At 38.4% G+C, this 25867-nt stretch overlaps 3 protein-coding genes and 1 non-coding gene across 9 annotated transcripts; all 4 read left to right on the top strand.

The window, feature by feature from the left end:
* Nucleotides 1-13269: 13269 nt before the first annotated feature.
* Nucleotides 13270-15928, top strand: LOC130999062 (F-box/kelch-repeat protein SKIP4). Of its 4 annotated transcripts, none has more exons than XM_057924525.1 (4): nucleotides 13314-13572; nucleotides 13943-14003; nucleotides 14112-14621; nucleotides 15248-15928. In XM_057924525.1, the coding sequence occupies exons 3-4, from the start codon at nucleotides 14119-14121 to the stop codon at nucleotides 15840-15842; spliced, it is 1098 nt and encodes a 365-aa protein (XP_057780508.1). In that variant the 5' UTR covers nucleotides 13314-13572; nucleotides 13943-14003; nucleotides 14112-14118; the 3' UTR covers nucleotides 15843-15928. The 4 variants fall into 4 exon arrangements, with proteins under 4 accessions (XP_057780510.1, XP_057780508.1, XP_057780509.1 ...); XM_057924524.1 differs by having other exon boundaries at nucleotides 13327-13572; nucleotides 14107-14621; XM_057924527.1 differs by lacking the exon at nucleotides 13943-14003 and having other exon boundaries at nucleotides 13270-13572; nucleotides 14107-14621.
* Nucleotides 15929-16562: 634 nt separating this feature from the next.
* LOC130999061 (serine/threonine-protein kinase VIK-like) lies at nucleotides 16563-20286 on the top strand. Of its 3 annotated transcripts, none has more exons than XM_057924521.1 (12): nucleotides 16563-17232; nucleotides 17448-17713; nucleotides 17886-17960; nucleotides 18269-18344; nucleotides 18535-18629; nucleotides 18813-18936; nucleotides 19010-19089; nucleotides 19189-19251; nucleotides 19348-19457; nucleotides 19545-19630; nucleotides 19734-19852; nucleotides 19962-20286. In XM_057924521.1, the coding sequence occupies exons 1-12, from the start codon at nucleotides 17197-17199 to the stop codon at nucleotides 20095-20097; spliced, it is 1266 nt and encodes a 421-aa protein (XP_057780504.1). In that variant the 5' UTR covers nucleotides 16563-17196; the 3' UTR covers nucleotides 20098-20286. The 3 variants fall into 3 exon arrangements, with proteins under 3 accessions (XP_057780504.1, XP_057780505.1, XP_057780506.1); XM_057924522.1 differs by having other exon boundaries at nucleotides 16568-17232; nucleotides 17448-17687; nucleotides 18269-18349; XM_057924523.1 differs by lacking the exon at nucleotides 16563-17232 and having other exon boundaries at nucleotides 17697-17713; nucleotides 18269-18349.
* Nucleotides 20287-20852: 566 nt separating this feature from the next.
* On the top strand, nucleotides 20853-20926 carry TRNAV-CAC (transfer RNA valine (anticodon CAC)). The gene has a single exon. It is a non-coding gene; the product is annotated as a tRNA-Val (tRNA).
* A 731-nt stretch (nucleotides 20927-21657) lies between these two features.
* On the top strand, nucleotides 21658-23997 carry LOC130999060 (uncharacterized). The gene is made up of 3 exons (XM_057924520.1): nucleotides 21658-21904; nucleotides 22877-22931; nucleotides 23500-23997. The coding sequence occupies exons 1-3, from the start codon at nucleotides 21785-21787 to the stop codon at nucleotides 23805-23807; spliced, it is 483 nt and encodes a 160-aa protein (XP_057780503.1). The 5' UTR covers nucleotides 21658-21784; the 3' UTR covers nucleotides 23808-23997.
* The last annotated feature ends 1870 nt before the right edge of the window (nucleotides 23998-25867 follow it).

Below are 25867 nucleotides of genomic sequence, written 5' to 3'. Positions count from 1 at the left end.
TCTAGGTATTGAGAATTATTATTGTGTTTGGGACGGCTTGCCGTAGGCCTCAATTGAGGAGAGATATTACAGCACATACTTTTCTTCTTGAGTTCTGCCTTAACTCTATCAATTTGGTCCGACCTGCCGGATCGAAAGATGACGATGACGAGAGACCAACGCATGGAGCAGATAGAGAAGGCAATGGAGGAACTTCGCGTTGCCCAGTCTGCAGCGGCGGCGAAGCAAGCAGCGTCAGATTCTAAACTTGACGCCATTCTCGCCCAGTTGAAATCCTCTGATCACTTTGATCGGGGCCCCGATCCCCCGCTGTCGGAGTCAGAAAGTTCCCCCACTCCGATGTTGCAGAAGATGGAGATGCCCAGTTTCGACGGATCTGATGCTCGTGCATGGCTTGCACGTGCAGAGCAGTATTTCTTGGTGCACCAGACACCTGCGGCGAAGAAGGTGGAGTTCGCCGTGATAGCCTTGTCAGGGTCATCGATGTCTTGGTATCAATTGCTGATCAGGAGAATACCTAATCCCGATTGGGTAACTTTTCGCCAGGAGTTGTTGATTCGATATGGCGATGAGTCCGCAATTAACGGCTATGAAGCCTTGCTTGCAGTCAAGCAAACAGGTTCTCTCGAGGAATATATCGCCGCTTTTGAGAATAGGGTTTCACAAATTCCTGATTTCTCGGATGCGCATTACTTGGGATTTTTCTTGGGTGGGTTGAAGAAGCATCTACGAGCCCAGATTCAAGATAGTGTAATTTTCAGCTATTCAGCCGCTTTACAGGCTGCTCGAAAGATAGACCATGCGACATCGCCAGCCCCACCGTCGAATACTACAAGGTCTGTCCCCACGATGAACTACTCGACACGGCCATCTTACACGCGCCCGAGCCATTCGGCGTCACAAGGTTCCATACCTCAGGCAAGCACATTGCCTACGTATTCCCAAGGCTCATCAGCTCCGCGGAGTTCTAGGAACTTTCGACAGGTCTCCAACGACGAATTTAGGAAACACATGGCAGCAGGAACGTGTTTCCGTTGTGGAGGAAAGTTTGGTCCTATGCACCGTTGCCCTCCTAAAACATTACAGGTGCTGATCGGTGATGAGGATGATGAGCAAAGTGACGAGCTGCAACAACCCCAGGGGGTGAGTTTGGAGGAAAAGGAACTGGAGGAGGCAGCAGAGCTACAGCAGCTCCAATTATCAGAACTAACGTCGTTTGGTTTTGACGGACCTCAGACCATGAAACTGTTCGGTAGAGTAGGAGACACAAGGCTGTTACTGATGGTTGACAGTGGAGCGAGCCACTGTTTTGTGTCCGAAAAGGTGGCCCGAAAGCTAAATTGGCAAATTGAACCCACAACTTCTTTTTCGGTGGTATTGGGTGATGGCTCTCGAGTTCGCACTGGAGGAATATGTAAGGATGTTCCACTCACACTGGATACTGAGACATTTTATATCTCTTGCTATGTTTTTCCTATTTGCAGTGTGGATATGATATTGGGTGTGTCGTGGCTGGCTACCCTAGGAGAGGTGAAAGCAAATTGGAGAAATCTTACCATGGAATTTTCGTTGAATGGGCGTTTACAATGCCTGCGTGGAGATCCCTCACTCACTCGCAGGGCCTGTTCCATTCACGAGCTCTGTTCAGGTGAGCAAGGAGATGAGTGTTGGGCGTTGAGGTCTTTGGATGGGGGTGCGACGTTGGAGCGATTCGGGGTTTCTGAGTCCCTTTCGCCATCTGCTAAGAACGAACTGGAGGCTGTCTTGGCAGCCTTTCCGTCTGTGAGTGCGCCCTCAGCAAGTCTTCCTCCAGCAAGGGAGTGTGATCACCGAATTGTGCTTCAACCAGGAGCTGGACCTGTCTCTGTGCGTCCCTACCGATACAATCATTTGCAAAAAGATGAGATGGAGAAGTTGGTGGCCGAGATGATTGCAGCAGGGATTATACAGCCGAGCAACAGTCCGTATTCCAGTCCTGTGCTGTTGGTTCGCAAGAAGGATGGATCATGGCGTTTCTGCGTTGATTATCGTGAGTTGAATAAGATAACAGTACCAGACAAATATCCAATACCAGTAATCCAGGAATTATTAGACGAGTTACATGGAGCAGCATGGTTCAGCAAATTGGACCTTCGAGCTGGGTATCATCAGATTCGAGTGGCTCGAGCCGACGTACCCAAAACCGCCTTTCGAACTCACTCAGGACATTATGAGTTCTTGGTCATGCCCTTTGGTTTGACAAATGCTCCAGCTACGTTTCAGAGTTTGATGAATGACATTTTTCGACCATTTCTACGCAGATTCGTGTTGGTATTCTTTGATGATATCCTGGTTTATAGCCATTCCTGGCCGGAACATTTAGAGCATCTTCGGCAGACATTTCAAGTTCTCCATAACCAGTCATTGGTCATCAATCCCAAGAAATGCCTGCTTGGACGGCAAGAGGTGGAGTATTTGGGCCACCTCGTCTCGAGCCAAGGAGTGCAAATGGACCCAACAAAGATATCAGCTGTTTTACAGTGGCCGATTCCAAAATCTGCCCGGGGATTGAGGGGTTTTCTAGGTCTCACAGGATATTATCGGCGATTCATTCGAGATTATGGAAAAATTGCGGCTCCCCTCACTGCACTACTGAAGAAGGAGGCAATGCGACCTTGGGTGTGGTCGACCGATGCCGAGCTAGCTTTTCAGAATCTCAAACAAGCTCTGACCATGGCACCAGTTTTGCGTATGCCGGATTTCTCAAAGGAATTTGTTGTGGAATGTGATGCGTCAGGGAGAGGTATAGGTGCCGTGCTTATGCAAGAGCAGCAACCTATAGCTTATTATAGTAAGGGTCTCTCTCCTCGATTGTTGTCCAAGTCGGCCTACGAGAAGGAATTAATGGCACTCGTTTTAGCTGTGCAGCATTGGAGACCGTATCTATTAGGTCGCCGATTTTTAGTCCGGTCTGATCAAAGAAGTCTACGACACTTACTCACACAGCCTTTGACAACTCCAGCTCAGCAGAATTGGGCTGCTAAGTTACTGGGATTTGATTTTTCTGTGGTGTATAAGGCGGGTGATCTTAATAGAGCAGCGGATGCATTGTCGCGCCGGGATGAGGAGGGAGAATTAGCTGCGGTCTCTCTTCCTCAGTGGGTAGACTGGACTGCCGTACAACGAGAAGTGAGAGCAGATTCACGCTTGTCTCAGATTGCTACAACATTAGAGGCGGGTCAGGCAAGTACTAAACACTACACCTTGGTCCATGGTTTGCTATTTTATAAAGGGCGGCTGGTCATTCCACCGCAATCTGATTGGATTCCTAGACTTCTCGTGGAGTTTCATTCGACTCCAACAGGCGGCCATTCAGGTGCTTTCCGTACTTATCGCCGTTTAGCTTCCAATGTTTATTGGCCGGGCATGATGAAAAGAGTGACACAGTTTGTGGCCGAGTATGAAGTGTGCCAGCGGAATAAGTACGAAGCAAAGTCACCAGCAGGATTGTTGGCCCCTCTGCCTATACCTTCGGCTGTTTGGGAGGATATTAGCCTTGATTTTGTGTCAGGATTGCCTCGTTCTGGAGGGGTTGATTGCGTGTTGGTAGTAGTGGACCGGTTTTCCAAATATGGTCATTTCCTAGCCTTGCGCCATCCATTCACAGCTAGGACAGTGGCTGAAGTATTCACTCGAGAAGTGGTGCGATTACATGGCATTCCTAGTTCTATTGTATCAGACCGTGACCCCATATTCTTGAGTTCTTTTTGGCGTGAGCTATTTCAGTTGGCCGGTACTAAACTGAAGATGAGCTCGGCGTATCATCCGGAAATCGATGGTCAAACCGAAGTGCTCAACCGTTGTTTGGAGACGTATCTTCGTTGCTTTTCCTCTGAAAGACCAAAACAGTGGGGAAAATGGTTGTCATGGGCCGAATATTGTTACAATACAGGATATCACACTGCAGCAGGTACCACGCCGTTTGAGGTTGTTTATGGTCGGCCCCCACCTACCTTGATGCGTTTTTTACCGGGGGAGGTTCGAGTTCAGGCCTTGGCGGACTCATTACGTTCTCGTGACGTCATATTGGATCAATTACGGTTCCATCTTGAGCGAGCACAGCAACGTATGGTTCGAGAAGCAAACAAGCACCGCCGGGATGTTGAGTTACAGGTGGGCGACTTCGTTTATCTAAAATTTCGACCGTATCGACAAACAACCTTGTTCAAGGCTGGTAATCCCAAGTTGGCGCCTCGTTTCTTCGGGCCTTTTGAAGTTGAAGCCCGCGTGGGTGCAGTGGCTTATCGTTTGAAGCTGCCAGCGACTTGTAGAGTTCACCCGGTATTCCACATTTCGCTGCTTAAGAAGGCCATTGGGCAGGTACAAGCCGAACCGACGCTACCTGAAGATTTGTTATCTGTTGACCCTCCTTACTTGCCGGAGGCAGTGCTACAACGTCGAACGACAGTACGAGAGGGCCAGTCGATTGAGCAAGTATTGATCAAGTGGAATGGATTACATGATGATGAAGCGACTTGGATGGACATTGCGGACGTACGTGGTCAGTTTCCTTACTTCAGCCTTGAGGACAAGGCTGTTTCAGTGGGAGAGGCAGTTGATAGAGATCGAGCAGTTGATAGAGATCGAGCCCGAGTTCCGTGGAGGGTCTATACTCGCGGGAAGAGGGCTGTGGCCCAGTACTAAATTATTATTTCATAATAGTTTTGGTTATTTCCTTATTATGATTATTTCCTTTTACTGTTCTTTTAATTATTTGGGCCAGCCCGCTGTGCATGGGCTTAGGGTTAGTATTTATAGGAGTTTTCTGCATCATTCTAGGTATTGAGAATTATTATTGTGTTTGGGACGGCTTGCCGTAGGCCTCAATTGAGGAGAGATATTACAGCACATACTTTTCTTCTTGAGTTCTGCCTTAACTCTATCATTAAATTAATTCTTATCCGTCAATATATTAAAATTGTACAAAATTTATATAAACATCTATTTTTAGTTAACATTTAATTGACGAATATAATTGAGATTAGTATAATGTAAACTCTATTACATCAAGTTAAATTAATTAAAAGATAATGATATTATACAAAAAATAATTTAAATCATAATTTAAAGTCCCGTCGAATTTCGACGAGTTATACACTAGTACATATTATAAGTATTTCTTTATCTAGATTTTTCCATTATTAAATTTAATAGAATATCAATATAGGAAAGATGAGCTAATGTGTTCATGAAAATTGAGCCTTTTATTTAGGTTATGAATTGATGAAGTTTAATATAAATTCAATGCGGAATAGATGAAAACAAATGTAAAAATGTCATATAGTGTAGAATTGAGAGTGAAGCAAATACTAAATTGTGAGAGTGCCACATAGGATGGAGAACAGTGGAGAGCTCTCCAATATGTAACTCTTTATATAATAGATAGTAGATAGGTAATTCTATTTAGTGTACGCTTAGTAGGTGTTTGGTACTTTTGTTTGAGTGGTAAGAAGTTTTTGGTCAACATGATTCGATCTGTGATAGAAACTTGACCGTCATCTGAATTATGTAATTGGATGATTATTTATCATCCAAAAGTTGGATTGATTATATAATTATCCTTTAATCCTATCAATCTTACACTCTCTCCATCTCATTTAAGTTGTTTTTTTTTTTCGACACATGATTTAAGAAGGTAGTGTTGTTAGTGTTCAGTATTTAAAGTATGTTTGATAATAAAATGAATAAAGTGAAAAAGTTATTCCATATAAAGAAATTGATTAATTTAGTTATGACGGTCCAAAAAGAAATATTGATCAAGTTAATTAAGACGGAGAAAGTATATTTTTTAAAAAATGATCAAGTTAGTTGGGATGGAGTATATTTTATCCATCTACCTAGTTTGGTTACAATTGAGATAGTTGATTCTGCAAATCAACTTTGTATGAATTAGAAATTGGAAAACAACCCAGCGGGCCAAGGCATATTTTTGGGTCTGGTTGGCCAGAAATTTCAACGGGCCCCTGAAAATGAAGCCTAGCCCAACCCTACAAGGGCCGCCAAGCGGGTCGGGCCAAAAATTGACAGAATTTATAAAAAATATTCAACTTTATTAAACCCGCTAATAATATATAAATACATTTCCATTGTTTTATTATTGTCCATTTTTTAAAAATATTTCATTCCTATAATTTCTTGTTGTCACCGATCACTTTTGCTCCTATCAATTTCGACGATTCTTCTCCATGGCAATTTCTCTGATTTACCGCAGGATATTCAGCACCAGATTTTGGAGGTGGCATTCTTTGATGGGCCGATCACCCTGAGGGCGCTTTTACGCCTCTCATACTGCTTCAGATTTTGTAAAGAGGTCATGTCATAATCAACAAATTCAAAGGCCCTCAAGTTCTAGAACTTGAGGAAAATGGACACGAACTTGAGGGAAATGGACATTACGTGCACAGTTTAAGTTGGAACTGGTTTGAAAGACTGAAGCAGGTGAAGGCAATCAGCCCTCGGTTGCACGTGCTCCTGGCGAATGACCCAAATGCGAACTTATTGGAGCCCGCCAGTCTGCTCAGGTTCCAGGTATTTTTCATACCGACGGGCATGTTTCAACCTAGACACTGATGAGGAGTGAAATATACATCATATTGATGATAATCGAGATAGAGGATAACTGATTATATTATTTCTTGTATATACATAAGATTATCTCCCGCAAGAGAGAAAAGCCAACGCTGGCTGACTCTAGCAAGGGAAAAAAAGCCAACGCTGGCTGACTCTAGCGAGGGAACAAAGCCAACGTTGGCTAACGCCTTATGAAACGTGGGAACCAGGTATTAACTTTGATTTAGAAAGAATGAAAGGTATAAAGCCAACATGGAAGTCAAGAGCTGGGTCATGCCAGTGCTGACCTAGCCAAGACAGTCGAAAATTCAGCAAAGGCAAGACTAGGTCGCGACAGCGCTGACCTAGCCAAGACAATTGAAGATCGACATTGCAAAGATAATGACACCCGACAAAAGCTGACCAATCGGTTTTCAATAGTGCTACTTAAGATATAATTAGTTAGACATCATGCAGTGTCCGTGAACATTGTTAGATTTACCGTTTTACCCCTTTGTATTTGTTGTATAGATAGGACATTGTATTCAATTAGATGGGATGGGCCATCTCTTTCTCAAGAGTAGAAAATATGTAAAGTGTAAATTCTCTCAAACATAGTGGAATTCTCCAGCAATGTCCTGTGGATGTAGATCATTCGATCGAACCATGTAAAATCCTTCTCTTCTTTATTCGTTGAAAGACTGAAGCAGGCGAAGGCAATCGGCCCTCGGTTGCACGTGCTCCTGGCGAATGACCCAAATGCGAACTTATTGGAGCCCACCATTCTACTCGGTTCCAGTTATTCTTCATACCGACATGCATGTTTCATCCTAGGCACCAAGGCTAAGACACCTAAAATAGCGAAAATAATAAGACAATGGTGACACAAACATTTGAAGTTTTCAAACACTATAAATTATCAAAAGACAATCCATGAACAAACCCAAAAGCACAAGTCTGTACTTAGGACAAAAAAAAAATAAAAAATAAATAAAACACTATTTAATCCTAATTAGGGCTTGAAAATTTGATTAGTCATACATGAGAATTAACGAGCCAATTTGGCCCAAAAGCTTGCCGGGCTTTTTAACCCGTAGCCCGCATGAAAGAAGCATAAGATGGGTATGATTAAGTATTTCTGATGCCACCATAGGATAGCACTTCCAAATTCTTATATCTCCTTTAATTATGTGATGCAAGTATTGAAAATATAACATTCATTCACACAACTTATGTGGTTGTCTGAGATTCTGGTTTCTCTATCAAGCATTTATCATTGCAACTTGCTATAGCTTCATTTTTCCTAATTTTCTTCTGATTTCACCATCATAGGATAACACTTCGAAAATCCTAAATTTCCTCAAATTTGTGAGACGCGAGTACTGTAAATACAACATTCATTCACATAGTTTATCTGGTTGTTTGAGGTTCTGGTTTCACTATCGAGCATTTATCATTGCAACTGCTCTAGCTTCATTTTTCCTTTGTGTTAGACGATTGAACTATAAAGCACAGTGTATGTAACGTTTTTGTTATGGAGGATTTTTAGCACTTGCTTTTCCTTAAATTGACTGTTAGTCTGTTACATGCTTATAGAAATCTTAAATTTAGGGTTTTCAACCTCTACGGGCCGCGTCAGCCCGGCCCAACCCAGCGGGCCAAGGCATATTTTTGGGTCAGGTCGGGCCGGCCTGAAATTTCAACGGGCCGCTGAAAATAAAGCCCAGCCCAGCCCTAGACGGCCCGTCGGGCGGGTTAGGCCAAAAATTGGCATAATTTATTAAAATATTCAACTTTATTAAACTTGCTAATAACATATAAGTACACCTAACATAGCGAAAATAATAAGACAAGAGTGACACAAACATTTGAAGTTTCCAAACAATATAAATGATCAAATGACAATCATAAGGATATCATTTATCATTGCAACTGCTATAGCTTCATTTTTCCTAAATTTTCTCTGATTTCACCATCATATATAGGATAGCACTTCAAAAATCCTAAATTTCCTCTAATTTGTGAGACGGCGAGTAGTACTGTAAATACAACATTCATTCACACTGTTTATCAGGTTGTTTGAAGTTCTGGTTTCACTATCGAGCATTTATCATTGCAACTGCTCTAGCTTTCCTTTGTGTTAGACGATTGAACTATAAAGCACTGTGGATGTAACGTTTTTGTTATGGAAGATTTTCAACACTTGTTTTTCTTTAAATTGACTGTTACATGCTTGTAGAATATCTTAAATTTAGGGTTGTCAAACTCTACGGGCCGTGTCAGCCCGGCCCAACCCAGCGGTCCAAGGCATATTTTTGGGCCGGGTTGGGCCGGCCTGAAATTTCAACGGCCCGCTGAAAATGAAGCCCAGCCCAGCCCTAAACGGGCCGCCGGGCGGGTGGGGCCAAAAATTGGCAGAATTTATCAAAATATTCAACTTTATTAAACTTGCTAATAACATATAAATACACCTAAAATAGCAATCCTTCTTATTTCTTCAATAGCTATCACATCAGCAGTAGTTTTCAGTTTAGCTGTTATGTTCGGCCCTAGATCGTTGAGGACAGTCTCTAGCTGAACTCTAGCTCCGTTAACAGCTTCAACCCATATTTGGATCTCATTGTTCAGTTGTAGAATTCTAGCAGCATCACCCTCATTAGCATTTCCTTCCAGTTCGTGTTGCTAACAAATTGGCTCTTTTCGCCTCCCGTGAGCCTACCTGCCCTCGGGCGTAGAGGGGGCGATCGGCGAAGTTTCTGGCCTGGTTCCATCTCCGCTGCAAACATTATGAAACACAGATTTACTAAATAAGAACTTATGCAATTCCTCTAATTGATAACCTAATTTCAAATAACCTAATTTCTAATCTATTAAACAAACATGTTAACAAACAATATAATCATGTATATTCCTAATAACCAGCAAATAGGTTGTATATTGCATCATATTGAATCCTGTTTGTTTAATTTCTATTTCTATTAAACAAACAGGTTAACAAACAGCAAATTAAATATCACAGGTTAACAAACAGCAAATTAGGAATAACTGGTTAACTGGCGAATCATGTTGAAATTTAGGAAAAATGAAGCTATAGCAGTTGCAATGATAAATGCTCGACAGTGAAACCAGAACCTCAAACAACCAAACAAACTGTGTGAATGAATGTTGTATTTACAGTAATCGCATCTCACAAAATAGAGGAAATTTAGGATTTTCGAAATGTTATTCTATGATGGTGAAATAAGAGGAAATTTAGGAAAAATGAAGCTATAGCAGTTGTGATAAATGATATCCTATGATTGTCTTTTGATAATTTATAGTGTTTGGAAACTTCAAATGTTTGTGTCACTCTTGTCTTATTATTTCGCTATTTTAGGTGTATTTATATGTTATTAGCAAGTTTAATAAACTTGAATATTTTGATAAATTCTGGAAATTTTCGGCCCCACCCGCTCGGCGGCCCGTCTAGGGCTGGGCTGAGATTCATTTTCAACGGCCCGTTGAAATTTTAGGCCGGCCCAATCCGACCCAAAAATATGCCTTGGCCCGTTGGGTTAGGCCGGGCTGACCCGGCCCGTAGAGTTTGACAAGCCTAAATTTAAGATTTCTACAAGCATGTAACAGTCAATTTAAGAAAAAACAAGTGCTAAAAATCCTCCATAACAAAAACGTTACATCCACAGTGTTTTATAGTTCAATCGTCTAACATAAAGGAAAAATGAAGCTAGAGCAGTTGCAATAATAAATGCTCAATAGTAAAACAAGAACCTCACACAACAAGATAAACTGTGTGAATAGATGTTGTATTTACAGTACTAGTGTCTCACAAATTAGAGGAAATTTAGGATTTTTGAAGTGCTATCCTATACTGGTGAAATCATAGGAAATTTAGGAAAAATGAAGCTATAGCAGTTGCAATGATAAATGATATCCTATGATTGTCTTTTGATAATTTATAGTGTTTGGAAACTTCAAATGTTTGTGTCACTCTTGTCTTATTATTTTCGCTATTTTAGGTGTATTTATATGTTATTAGCAAGTTTAATAAAGTTGAATATTTTAATAAATTATGCCAATTTTTGGCCCGACCCGCCCGGCGGGCCGTCTAGGGCTGGGCTGGGCTTCATTTTCAGCGGCCCGTTGAAATTTCAGGCCGGCCTAACCTCGCCCAAAAATATGCCATGGGCCGCTGGGTTGAGCCGGGTAGAATTTGACAACCCTAAATTTAAGATTTCTACAAGCATGTAACAGTCAATTAAGGAAAAACAAGTGCTGAAAATCCTCCATAGCAAAAACGTTATATCCACAGTGCTTTATAGTTCAATCGTCTAACACAAAGGAAATATGAAGTTAGAGCAGTTGCAATAATAAATGCTCAATAGTGAAACCAGAACCTCAAACAACCAGATAAACTGTGTGAATGGATGTTGTATTTGCAGTACTCGCGTCTCACAAATTAGAGGAAATTTAGGATTTTTGAAGTGCTATCCTATGATGGTGAAATCAGAGGAAATTTAGGAAAAATGAAGCTATAGCAGTTGCAATGATAAATGATATCCTATGATTGTCTTTTGATAATTTATAATGTTTGGAAACTTCAAATGTTTGTGTCACTCTTGTCTTATTATTTTCGTTATATTAAGTGTATTTATATGTTATTAGCAAGTTTAATAAAGTTGAATATTTTAATAAATTCTACCGATTTTTGGTCCGACCCGTCCGGCGACCCGTCTAGGGCTGGGCTGGGCTGGGCTTCATTTTCAGCGGCCCGTTGAAATTTCAGGTTGGCCCGACCCCGCCCAAAAATATGCCTTGGCCCGCTGGGATGGGTTGGGCTGACCCGGCCCATAGAGTTTGACAACCCTAAATTTAAGATTTCTACAAGCATGTAACAGTCAATTTAAGGAAAAACAAGTGCTGAAAATCCTCCATAGCAAAAACATTACATCCACAGTGCTTTATAGTTCAGTCGTCTAACACAAAGGAAAAATGAAGCTAGAGCAGTTGCAATGATAAATGCTCAATAGTGAAACCAGAACCTCGAACAACCAGATAAACTGTGTGAACGAATGTTGTATTTACAATACTCGCGTCTCACAAATTAGAGGAAATTTAGGATTTTCGAAGTGCTATCCTATGATGGTGAAATCAAAGGAAATTTAGGAAAAATGAAGCTATAGCAGTTGAATGATAAATGCTATCCTATGATTGTCTTTTGATAATTTATGGTGAGTTGAACAGCCAACTTTATTGTAGAAGTAAAAACGTTCTACCAACGACATTGTGTTATATTGTCAACAATAAGTGTTGAAGTAGCATAATAAAACATTAGGAATTAGTTGAATTTCAGTGTAAACCTTAGAGGTATCTTGGTTGAGCAGTAATTCATAGCAATGTGATTGCAGTGGTGCAATGAATTCGATTGAAGGATATATAGCAAATTATGATGAATCGATTGAAAATTTAGCATACTCATACACTATCACAAGTGACACGACATCACCCTATAATTTGTTCACATTATAACATATAGAAGCATGCCCCATTTAGCATACTCATACACTATCACAAGTGACACGACACCACCCTATAATTTGTTCACATTATAACATATAGAAGCATGCCCCATTTCCATCTTGTTAGTTTAATTCAACAACCTGCTTTGTTTGTTAAATGAACATGGAACTCAATTCATAATTGAGACAACATTTACCATCAACCTAGTTTGGTTACAACTGAGATTTGAGGTAGTTTATTCTGCAAATCGACTTCGTATGAATTAGAAATTGGAAAACAACTATGATCATACATTGGCTTTTGGAGTTAAAAAATAAAATTAGGAGACATTTGGTTTAAGTGATACGACATGATTGATAACATACTTTAATTTAATCAAATATTTAATTTAAATAATTCGACCGACACTCTAACAAACTAATTTGATTATTATTTATCACCCGAAATGGGATTGATTATTTTAATCATCATTCAATTCATAATGCAAAATTTCAAAAATATTGTCATTAAAATTATTATTGGTTTTATTTGTCCAATACATGATTAATTATACAAATCTCTCTCTCTCTCTCTCTCTCTCTCTCTCTCTCTCTCTCTCTCTCTCTCTCTCTCTCTCCATTTTAGTAATAATCCTTCAATTTATCCTACACCACAATCAATCAATTCAAACACAAAATTAAATGTCCCCAAGGAGAAACCAAACGGTGCGACCTCTTGTCTGTGAACAGTGAGATCTCGAGTTCAGACCCCACTGCTCCCCCTCCCCAGCTCCCCCAAGTAAAAAAAAAAACACAAAACTAAATAATCCAAATAATTCAATCTTATTATATCCTATCAATTTATCTATCACATCTACCGTGCTAAACGCTCTTTCAGGAGCGTATACTTGAGAATTAACTTTAATAGATATAAATAATAAGGTTAATCCCTTATTTCGTACTATGAATTGAAATTTTGAAAGATATCAAGATTTATGATAATTTATATCATTTGAATTAATTTTGAATAACATTCAAAATATTTTAATAATAAGAATAAAAATACTCAATCATATACTTTATCAATTATCAAAAGTAAACCTCCAGCCCTTGTGATAAAAATAACTATAAGTACTGGGGATTTAAATTCATTATTTTCATTTTCTTTAAATTGGAAAAGTAAAGAATGGTATAATTTTCAACCATATATCTCATTTTTTTTAAAAGAAAATATTGCACCGAAAAATCGATGCAATTGCTGAGTTGCGAGTCCAAAATATGAGGGAGAAATTCAAAATGGAGTCCAGCCCAAAACTCTTGGGATCTTAAAAAAATCTGAAGCCCGCAAAAAATCAAAATAGCAACTCCTCAACGCACGAAACCGTAGTTTCAGCATCATCAATCCATTTGCTTCTTCCGCAATTCTTCGATGATTCGTAATTCTCTGATGAGTTTGGATCGATAATTTCAGAACCCGGTTCCTCAGAAGGTGAATTCTCGAGTTAATTGATTTCGCAATTTGGATCTTTAGTGTAGCATTATTGCACTTTGATCTGGGTGTTTATGGCTGATTTTTTATTCATTAATTTATTTACTTTTATGGCTGAATTTGGTTTCTCTTTGGGAATTGAAATGAAGTTCTTTTTTTTTTTTCTTTCTCGTTTATTATAACGATTTTCAATTTAGTGGTTTGCGGTGGTAGGCTTTTGGTAGATTGGAAATAGAAATACGGATGGAAGATTGGAAGTTAGATTAGTTTATATGCTTCAATTTATGAATTTATGTTTTTCTAAGTCAGTCAATCATGATTTAAACGGAAATATGTGTTTGTAATCACTATAATGCCATTTGAGTTTCAGGTGGTTTTTTGCTGAGCTTCTGCAATGTTGATTTATCAATGTGAAAGCTGGTGAAATTTATGTAGGTCAATTAGGTTCAGATAGGAAATTGCATGAATTTCTTTCTTCTAAGTTGTGTGCGATTTTTGCTCGAAGTGATAATCATTCTGAGTTGGTATTTATAGAGCAGCAAAAGTATGAATTGTGGGGAAAGCTTTTCAAATGTGGATTGCTCAAATATGGAGATAGAGTCCCTTCTTCAATCAGTTGAACCATCATTGATACCTGGAATTCCAGACGACGTTGCACTCTCTTGCTTGGCAAGAGTTCCTCGAAAGTACCATCCAGTTCTCAACTGTGTTTCGAAGAGATGGAGGTATCTGGTTGCAAGTGAAGAGTGGTTTTGGTACAGGCTGAGACACCACCTGGAAGAGACTTGGATTTATTCTCTTTGCAGAGACAAGTCGGAGCAACTTTGCATATATGCTTTAGACCCCAATCAATTTAGAAGAGGTTGGAGGCGAATTCATGGCCTTCCGGGTAGCTTCCTGAGGAGGAAAGGCGTTGGGTTTGAAGTATTGGGCAAGAGAATTTACTTGTTTGGAGGTTGTGGTTGGATTGAGGATGCCACGGATGAAGTCTACTCTTATGACGCTTCCATGAACACATGGGCTAGAGCCGCTCCCTTATCCACTGCTAGGTATTCGTTTCACTATGAACATTGATCATGAAATGTGTCTCATTCGTTGATGCAGGAAATTAGTGACTTTACAATACATGCTTGTTTCTTGTTGTGGTTATAACTTATAATGTTTCCATCCATGTGAAGATTATTCGACATAGGACCTCATGATTTAAAAAATGATCTTTTCTAACACTATCTTCGTTTCCCCGTTGAACTCTGACTATTACTCCCTCTGTCCCATTTAATATGGCTCAAAACTCATTTTGGTATGTCCCATTTGTAATGGCTCAATCCCAAAATAGAAAAAATTTGGGCATGAACCACTACATTGAGCTAGTGGGACCATCTATTTTATTCATAAGTCGAGGCCTTCTTAAGTAGCCAAATTAAATGGGACGGAGGGAGTATTTAAAATCCAAGACCCCATTAGTAAAATCGTCTTTTGGCTTTTGTTGTAAGATTACGCGAACTCCTATTATTCTCCTCTTATGTGCTCATTTCATCACTCTGCAATCATGTGAGTTTCAAGCTATCATAGGCTAAATAGCAACCATTGAATCTTTTACTAGGATTATTTGCATGTGATTGGTTGAAGAAGATCTATTGCTGATTTGAGGATGTTCCATGCCCTACATTATCAGGTGCTTTTTTGCATATGAAGCATTAGATGGGAAAATCTATGCTATTGGTGGGCTTGGATCAAATTCGAGCGATCAGCATTCCTGGGACATATACGACAGCCAGACGAGTTCTTGGAGCTCTCATGTGGATCCAAATGTCATACCTGACATTGAAGACTCAGTTGTCATGGATGGCAAGATTTACATACGAGCTCGTATCTCAGCTGCATCCTCCCAAGTGAATGCTGTCGTGTACGACCCCTCCAATCGGACTTGGCAGCTGGCTGATGCTGACGTGGCGTGTTGGTGTGGTCCAGCTGTCGTGGTAGATGGTATCTTATATGTACTAGACCAGAACTCGGGGGTGAGATTGATGATGTGGCAGAAGGATAGGAGAGCGTGGATAGGTCTACGGAGATTCTCCGAGCACCTCGTACGCCCCCCTTGCCGGCTCGTGGCTGTCGGGAAGAAGATCTTTGTTGTTGGGAGGGGACTCAACACTGTGATGTTTGATGTTGAGAGTGCAAGCTGTGTAGATGGTGTGCTGGTGAGTTCTTCTGTCTTGAAACTTGATTGTGATGATGAAGTCATAAGCTGTAAATCTCTTGCAATTTGAGTTTCTTCTCATAAATGTAATCTTTATTTTCCCTTTGTAACAGAATTTATCATCGAGTGTGATCAATTAATATTCAAATTATAATATCTCAAAAAGCAACTAAAACTATAGAAAATTAAACAAATATATTCGGGACAACATGAAAGTTGAGTAGAATCTTCGTGAATTTGACAGATTCATGTCACATAAGTTCAAAACGACATTTTGAGACAAAAATAAAATAAAATGAGCTTACGTAGCATTAAAAAAAAAATAGTAGTACTGTTCTTCTCTCTATTCTCTTATCAATTTTCTCTCTTTTTATAAATTTAATTAATAATTATTTATTTTTTATAAATTTAATTATTTATTAAACATAGTCAAATGTTATCCATGAAAAAAATATTTAATATGCATCTTAAATGTAAGGTCGTGACAATATATTTAATATGGTATAAAAATTATCAAAAATAAATTTAAAATAAATAAGCTATGAAAAATTTAAAATTTGAAATATTTTATTTCTCTCTTTGTTAAAATTTTAGAACTTTTTATTTATGTTTGTGTATAAAAAAATTATGTACTTATTTATTTTTTTGAATTATTATTTACTTATTTATTATGATGTGTAATACTATATCATAGTAATGTGTAATGCTAATTTTTATTATTAAATAATTTAAAAATATTTAATAACTATAATTATCATTACACTTCAATAACTATAATTATTTAATGTAAAATAACTTTTTAAATTTGAAATTTTAATGAGTAAAATTGGAATATTTGGTAAAATCAAATGTACGCTAATAAAACAAGGCCAATTATAATTTTCAACTAAAAGAAATGAAAAAAATAAAAATCAGCGAATAAGAACTGCCGTGGATCTCTCAAAAAACTGCCGTTGAGAAAACGAGGGAAAATCTGATTGTGTGAAGAAGTAGTGACGCAAATGTTGAGAAACCATCAATGTCTGATAGATTTTTCTGGAGAATCCATGCATGGAAAAGGATACTATTCTTCAGGAATTATTCATGGCAGCATCCTCGCCAAAATCGAAGCAACACACGGAAAAGGACGATGGATTTTCCCTCCAACTAGTCGTCGCAATTCAAAAACAGTCAGCGACGATGAATCCAAAGTTTCCGATTTGATTTACAGTTGGAATTAATTGCAGCCAAAAACACAACCAAAATCAATCACGAACTTGTACCTCGGATACGCCGACCTCTGATCGCGACGCCTTGGACTGTAGCTGCGTGCTGTGCTGATCAACTCTATTAAGCCATGCTTCTTATCTTTCAAGTTGTTCCCCACCAAGTGTTTGTGGAATTGCCTCTTTGACTCTGTTTCTCTCACTCTCTCTCTCGCACACATGGAAAATCATAGGCTTGAATCATCTCTTACTAAGGTAATAAATATACGTTACTTGTCTTCTAAAAGCTTAGATACGATTATAATACCAGAATGAATAAATTGATATATATTTTGTTGTATTCTATGATATGTTATGAATCTTCTTGTCATACTTGGCAATATTTCGAGATTACTATTTTGGGGGAAAATAATCTGAAGGAGGTAGCAAATGTTATGTTTTCTTCAATCGCTTTTGCCTCTGTTCTCCAGCAACTGATGCCATCTCAAAGGAACGAGTGGAGAGGTCCGTATCGCCTTCTGTTTTGTTCGAGTAAGGGTGATAAAGCCGGTGTGATGGAGGAGCTCGCAAAAGGTGTAAGTGCCAACCTGGCCGACTATGATAGGAGAACAGCACTTCATTTGGCATCGTGTGAGGGTTGCACAGAAATAGTTGTTCTCCTTCTTGAGAAAGGAGCTGACGTCAACTCCTTGGATCGTTGGGGTCGAACTGTGAGTGCAAACCTCACATTCCTGCAGTAAAGTTTCAGCTCCAGTAGATTGCATTATACTAGAATGTTGCAACACTTTCTCTGATGCTATCAATCATTCTTTATGTTAAATCATTTTATAATTTGTTTTCAAAAACTTCATGAACTGTAAATTTTTTCTAGGAATACTAAACGGATCGTGTATTGAAATACCTTGCAGCCACTATCTGATGCTCGTAGATCTGGCCATCCGGATATTTGCAAAATTCTGGAGGCAAATGGTGGAACTGATCCGGTATATTTCTCCAGTAGTTCCTTGCTAGGATTGGCTGCTATTAGAGAGATCATAAGTTACTTATACCTTATTGTACTGAGATTTTCCAGCAGTTCTTTGTCAAGATAGTGAGCTATGATCTTTATAGTCATTCCCATTGGATAAAAGCATAGTTTGTCACTGTTGTTGATCGACTCTACTAAAATTTGCATAGAGAATAGCACAGTCCCAGTCTGTTTCGAGTGTCGATGGGAAGACTGGCAGTGTGAGAACATAGGTTAGTACTAAGTAGCTCCATGAAGTATCTCATTTCAACTTGCTTGTAACAGGATTTGCTCGATTCTCAAACTCCGTGTTTGGAGATTGATTCAGCTGAGGTCGACTGGGATGGAAAAACTCTTATTGGTGAAGTAATTTCTCTTACCTGATAGTCGATTCAACCCCATGTAGATCCATTCAAATTTTTATTGTTCTTATATTTCACCACCCAAAAGTTACCCCTAGCAGATTGAAGTTTTCATCATGTACTTGGCTGTTTAATTTACTTTCAAAATGACATGTTCTAAATGTTGTGTGCACTCTCAATTAACGACAGGGCGCTTATGGAGAAGTTTACTTAGTCAAGTGGCGTGGTACAGAAGTTGCTGCAAAAACAATCCGTTCTTCCATTGCTTCAAATAAAACAGTGAAGTGAGTTCTTGTTTTACTTGTCCAAGTTTTCTGAATCTATGTAAGATAATAGAGATGTTTCTTTTAAGTATGAAGTGCATATTGGGCGTTGTTATGATTCACTGGTAAATATGAGACACAGGCAACTTTTATTCATCCTTGATTATATGATACGACTTCCATCTGCTCTGCTCTTTGCTCTAGGGACAACTTTCTAAAGGAATTCACGTTGTGGGCAAAATTGCGTCACCCTAACATAGTGCAGTTTCTTGGTGTTCTAAAGCAACCTGCAGGTCGCTTAGTGTTCCTCACCGAGTACCTACGAAATGTAAGTCCCACTCAGCACTCGCGATAGTTCTTGGACGTATATGCGTTAATGCTTACGTAAGTGGAAATTCTAGGGAAGTCTGTACGATATACTGAGAAGAAAAGGAAAACTCGACTCACTAACTGCAGTTGCATATGCTTTAGATATAGCAAGGTACATGTTACGGACACTCATTATATCACAAAATTATAGTACATATTGGTCATATCCACTTGGGTGTTGGTTTGGTTTACATTTCTTGTATGTTTTCAGAGGTATGAATTATCTGCATCAACATAAGCCACATGCCATAATCCATCGAGATTTAACACCAAGGTAGTACTAGGTTCAATTTGCCTTTCGCCATAAGCTTTCCTTCAACTTACAGCAGACATGATTTTCGAGTTACATCAATTTGACCACTTCTTGCAGAAACGTTTTGCAGAATGAGGCGGGGCGCCTTAAAGTCACAGATTTCGGGTTAAGCAAAATTGCACATGGAAGAGATTTTGTCTACAAAATGACTGGCGGAACTGGATCATGTACCATCTTGCACTTGTGCAAAAGATTAGTAGATTTCAATTACTTTTTTCAGAAATTGTTGTGAAATGCTTGTGATATTTTGCCAGACCGCTACATGGCTCCAGAAGTCTTTCGTAGGGAGTCGTATGGTAAAAGTGTCGATGTCTTCTCCTTTGCTCTGATAGTTCATGAGGTAACTTGTCTTCATATCATCATATAACTCAATTTTCATTGCGTTTCTCGATCTAGAACCAAAAAGTTAATCAAACACTCTCACCTGATAACATTGCTTATAGATGTTCCAAGGAGGGCCATCAAATAGGGAAGAAGAACCAGAAAAAATAGCAGATAAACGCGCATATGAAGATGAACGGCCGTATCTACCTTCCATCGTGTATCCTGAACCAATCAAAGGGTGAGTCAATTCATAAATACAGACTACATCTTGTCAAGTAAAACGTCGTTGTAATCAAAACTATTCCGAGTCCTTATACCTTATTAGAAGATCTTGTACCTCAATGCAGGCTTCTGCAAGATTGCTGGCACAAGAATCCAGAGCAACGTCCGACTTTCGAAGAAATCATCATGCAGCTGGAGATCATCCAAGATAACCTGCAACAGAAAGCCATAGGTAACTGCTGTAGCTGCGGCGTCTTGTAAAGGGAGGCCTCTGCAATGTGCATATTTTATTATGTTGTGATACAATGCCTTCCACTCCTTGCAGCTCTGTAATTATGCATAAATATACTTAAAAGTTCAAAGTCATTGAGAAAAAACCATAAGTTTTGCTGTCTCAATGTTTGTTACTATATTATCATTATTAATATTAACCTCATTTTGTGATTCTGAGTATTGTTGTTAAGTACCTGCAATTCTGTTTCCTATTCATAATTTGAAGCACTAATAAAATAGGAATGAACAAGTGCTAATCCACTTCTTAGGTGGGACATATCACTCATTGGTGTTTTGGTTCTCAGATAATCATGAGCATAGAGTTATCACATTTACTTAAAATAAAATAAAAGAATCTTACAATTCAATCACGAATTCGTAACTCAAAGTCCTAAAAGTTGGGACTTAATTTATGATGAAATGACACTGTTTCATTACTAGTGCAGTTTAAGCCACAGACAATTCCTAACTTCCACCTCAGCATTCATTCGTCGAAAATATTTGTCATTTGCAAAATTAAAAAATAATGAAAGTTTTGGAGACATGATCTATAGTTCATGTGTAAAATTATAAATATATGAAAGTTGTATATTTAGGCACTATTAGCCCCGTAAAAATAAATACTAGGTACAATTAAAATAAGGGAAAATGTCATTGTATATCCCAACTCCTAACCGTTTGGACTTTTGTCACAATCATTACCCTTCTTTAATTATGTTGAAAACAGGAAACCTCAACGTGAGGTCTGGGTGGTGTAGTTGGTTATCACGCTAGTCTCACACACTAGAGGTCCCCGGTTCGAACCCGGGCTCAGACACATTTTTTATATCTTATTTTTTTTTAATTTTTTTGTCTTTATTACCTCAACTTTATTTCAGATACATTTGGATCGAGGGTAAATTATACTAAGGTCTTTATTACCTCAAATTTTATTTCAAATACATTTAAATCGAGAGTAAGTTATACTCAGAGTTGTGCGCCTCGCACACTACCATTAAGACATAGAGATAAGTCGATGATTAGTCACATATAAATATATAATATCCTAGGGGGGTGTTCGGTTCATAGGACTAGATATGATTAGTTATGTAATATTATGTTCGGTGGAGTAGATAGGGCCCAAGACTTAATCTGGATATTATGCCACGTAGGATTAGTCATGGCTTATGAGTCTTAGCTTATCTCCTATGACAAAAATAATCTCAGTTAATCTCGGGCTAATTCGATTTGGGGTAATCTTGAGACAATTCAATCTCAAGCAACCGAACACTCTCTAGGAGTATTTTTTTCTATTTTTTTATATAAGGTTGTGCGTGCCGCGCACTATCATTTAGATTGCATCACGTTACTGTCTTAATATTATTTCGAATGAAGATTAGTCGATGATTAGCAAAGTTGTGAGCTCGTACACCATAATTATGATTGCATCATGTTAGTGTCTCAGCTTATTTCGAATATCTATTTTACTCTTTTCAGATTTGGGAGATTATTTTTTTGACTTTTGTGAACAATATTTTACATTTTGGTGTATGGAAAATACATTGGACTTTTTGGCATCTGAGGTCGGATTTGTGATTAAATACATTTAGAGGGGTCAATATGAGATTTTGATAAATTTCCACAAAATTGCCCAATTGTATTCGAGAGAGAGAGAGAGAGAGAGGCGCGCGCATCAATGGAGGAGCTGAAACCCGTGCCTCAGAGCAGAAAGAGGCCTCTTCAACATGAAATCCAGGATTCTCCCTACTACAAGATGCGTGGACTTCTCAAAGATCTTCGCCCCCATTTCATCGAGGTGCAGTTTTTCTTGCGAATTTCTCTTGTATTCTTACGTCACTTTTTCGAATTCTGTTGCGATCTTTCTTTACCTGCAGTCTAGTTTTCCTGGGCTTCTCTACTCTTGCAGAATCATTTGTCTTTAACCCAATGATTAAAGGGGGAATTTGCATAATAACTTGTTGTGCTATGATTTTTTTTAAAATTTCAATTTCCCGCGTTTATTGGCACGTTGAACTAGGGTTTGTTGCTTAGAGTAAATTCTCAGTCTTGAATTTTGTTTTAGTTTTTATTTTCTCGCCTTAATAATTAATTGACTAATTGTAGTGTGGATGAAAGTTCAGAAAAGGGCTTTTTTTTAGTTGAAATTGAAGTTCTCAATTTTCTTGCAAAAGAGTTAGGTCTTATCTTCTTGGATGAGTAGACAAGTGATGTTAGATTAAGCAAAGGGATCATTGAACTAATTTTTTATTGGCAATTGTGTTTTTTGTTTTGATGTGGCTTCTTTTGCTGAAGTTTTATAAGCTAAGGTGCATGTTTGAGAGTTTTATTTTTATTTGTGAGCTTTACAGACTAGATATGATAATGTGGTTTCTGATCTCTATGTATGAGTATCACAACTTATGATGACCTGGGTGTGAACTTGTTTGATTCATTTCATATAATCAGAGTTTGAAATTTTGGAAAATTAGTTGGATGTTGCTGACGAAAGGGCACTTATTCCATTCAACCATTTTCTCTGTTCAATTTTACCGAGTGGTTGGACTGATGTGGAAAACTGCTTATTATATGAGAAAAAATAAATTGGAGCCAAGATTCTGATTAGTATAGTTTAATTAAACAATTTGTTAGCTATGGTTTGTAGTGTTTGAAGAAACGAACATTAAGTTTGTTGTTGCTAATTAAGCTAATTAACTCCATTTCTAGTGGTACCTCTAAATATTCTTGTACAACGTGGCCTGATAATTTTGTGATGCTTGCAATCTTACAGGTGCTCAGAACCCCTGATTTTCGAAATTGTAAAGCAGCTGATGATATCCGTCAAGGTATGGTTTGTCTTCCACAGATAATCTCTATGGTTCTTTTTTCGGTGGGTGGATTGATTGACAATAGTTATCATCTTGATTGAATGTTTCCATTTTTTTTCATCGTCACTTTGATTTCTTCAAGTTGCACATGTGAATGGGGGCTGATTTTCTTCCTAGCCACTAGTTTACTTCCTACTAGTCATTTTTCAAGTACGGTTGTCTTCATACTTGTTATAACGTCTTTCTGTTTCTGTAATATCACAACATTTATTCTGTCTTTGCTGCTGCATCTATATGCCTTAAAATCCAGTCTAGTGAAACTAAAATGAATCTGTCTGTCCATGGTTTTGTCTCCACGGTTGAGCTCGACCAAAACATGCTACATTGCTAAAGAGACCACATACATCCTTGGATCGTGTCAGCTAATTAAGTATAGTTCACAAATTACCTGCTCCGATGCTGAAAAATTATACTTGACATTACTTGGTTTGCTTAACATATGTATTCATCATGCAATGACAAAAAAATGCAGATTATTATGCTTTTCCATAGTGGATCTCGTGATAATGTGAAATATGCTCTGCAGGGATGAAGCTTCTGATGGAACTATACCAAGAGATGACAGAAAACTCCGTTAAGCTGGAAAAATGTAGCAATGGTGACATTGCCAATGCCAAGAAAGCAGAGGAGCATCAACAAGATGTGAAACCTACTGACAATCCTCTGCTGGATGACGTTATGTCTGTCCCGCCTCCAGATATTCAGAAACAAGGAACGTACATCGTTGGGGGTTCTGCTTTCGGGTGGAACTTCATAACATACCATAGCAGCAAAGCTGTCTACTACGGGCGAACAAAAGAGGCTTTTCGAGCACTAAATCCCAAATCTAGTTGAACGAGGACCCCCACCCCCCTGTTTGCTAGAACGGATGGTTGTATGACATATATATTAGAAGTTTAGGATAATGTACGAGTTTCTATCACAAACAATATTTTGCAGGTTCAATCTTCTATACATTCAGATTGTAGAGAGACATAATTGTTGCACCAAAATTGTGTTGATGTATTTTGCCTTATTCTACTTATTTCTTGTGGGCAGTTATACTTCATGAATGATTAGATATTATACTTGACTAACATAAATAATGCACTTCCATCTGATTAGATTTGATATTGACAAAACTTTTATCACTGACGAGAAATTTGTTACTGTCTTGAGGGGAATAATAATAAGATAAGTCCCTATATCCCTTTTGACTAAGCTCAAACTTCACCAGATATATAGTTCAATAATATACATGATATATCTCATGTATATTACTTGTCAAAAACTATTTTTCTGAACTATTTTGTATATTTCTTGTCAAGCACTATTTATTGGGAAGTGCGACGAATAAAAAGCATAAATTTTGAAGTACAACGGGAAAAAGTTACATATATTTTCCAAAACTTGAATACTAAAACTGTCATCGAAAACTCCTACTTTTGATCAAATTTCAACTAGATGATCCAACATAGAGCTGACAAGCAAAATGAACAGCCTCATAAACACATTTTACAAACAACCTTGCAGTAATCGAGCTTTCAAAGAAGCCTAATAAGCAAGTTTGAAAATTGATGCAGAAAATGCAATCAGAAGCGTTGCATGTCTCAGGCTGGTTTGAGTTTCTGGGGTTGCCGTGTAATCTTCTTTCCAGCGAACCTGAAATAAATTATTGGGTTAGGTTTGATGCTTTGATCAACGAGATATAAAATGTCCCGCACTTTCAACATCTTTCAGTCGCAGGATTTTGTACAGCGGGACATTTTATGGAAAACGTTGTAAGTTAGGGGTTTTTAGGAGAAAACAAAAGTAACCAACATTTTATGGAAAACGCTGAAAGTTCGGGATATAAAACACAATCAACCTAAAATAAAATTGCTAAGTTATAAATGCAGACAAGGTTGAATTATTGTTTGTGCTTGCTGAAAATCGTGACCAATCACAGAACAATAGGCTTTCATTATCACCTGGGGCGATTCAAATGGACGGGAAATGCCAATAAGTAAACATCATGAGTCGTGTCATCGAACAATTATAGAAAACGGAAAAGCTAATTAAGATGAACTGGCTGCTACCACAAGAAGAAAATCATTTGATAAAGGGAAAAGATGGAATGTTTTTGGGTTAATGGTGCTTAAATTACTCAACAATCCTCACGACTATCACTGATTCGATTTTCCCTTCTCACACCCATCTCACCCTATTCATCTCTCTCCCCTCTATAAGCCCTTTGAGGTCTGTATGCATGGCCGCTCTTTCTCTGTCTACCTCAAGAGCCATGCATACCCACCTCTGCCCCTCTCTTCTTCTCCATCCCAAACCCTCATCTTCTTCTTTACCCCTCTCACCTTCTCCACCTCATCCGCGTTTCTCTTTTTCGTCTCCCTCCTCATCTCCCTCACCCTAGCTTCCATCATCAGTCATCCTTCCTTTTTGATGTTGCCAAAAAAGGGGGAAAAGAAGACAGAAAAAAACCTTCTCAAAGACTGAAGCTGGTAAAGCAAAAGGATCAACAAAAGATCAAGAGGAAGATAAGCCAGGAAGATCTTGAGTCAATGGAAAATAAGTGTGAAAGAAACAAGTACAGGAACACGAAGATGAAGATAAAGGCTGAGAAGAAAATGAAGATGAAGATCAAAGAAGAAATTCAGACAAGCAAACTGCTGGAGTCCCATGAACACTTGTGTTTATGTGTTTTTCCTTTATTCTGTCTTGTATGTTTTGCTCTGTATTTCTCATCAGTTATTTTGAAATAAAAAGAACTTCTTTTGATCTCAACTTGAAGACAATATCTTTTTGTCCAGGTTCTTATTACTGATTTCAGTTATGTCTTCGTTATGTTCTTTAACTGTTGTGTTTTTCCTCTGAGTGCAAGTTTATAGGTTTTATTGTTAAGGGGGAATAGTATTCAC

This window comes from Salvia miltiorrhiza, chromosome 8 (genome assembly GCF_028751815.1).
Source record: "Salvia miltiorrhiza cultivar Shanhuang (shh) chromosome 8, IMPLAD_Smil_shh, whole genome shotgun sequence".
Taxonomy (NCBI): Eukaryota; Viridiplantae; Streptophyta; class Magnoliopsida; order Lamiales; family Lamiaceae; genus Salvia; species Salvia miltiorrhiza.
Note: the sequence above shows the minus strand (reverse complement) of the source record. Positions and strands in the feature narration are given on the sequence as shown.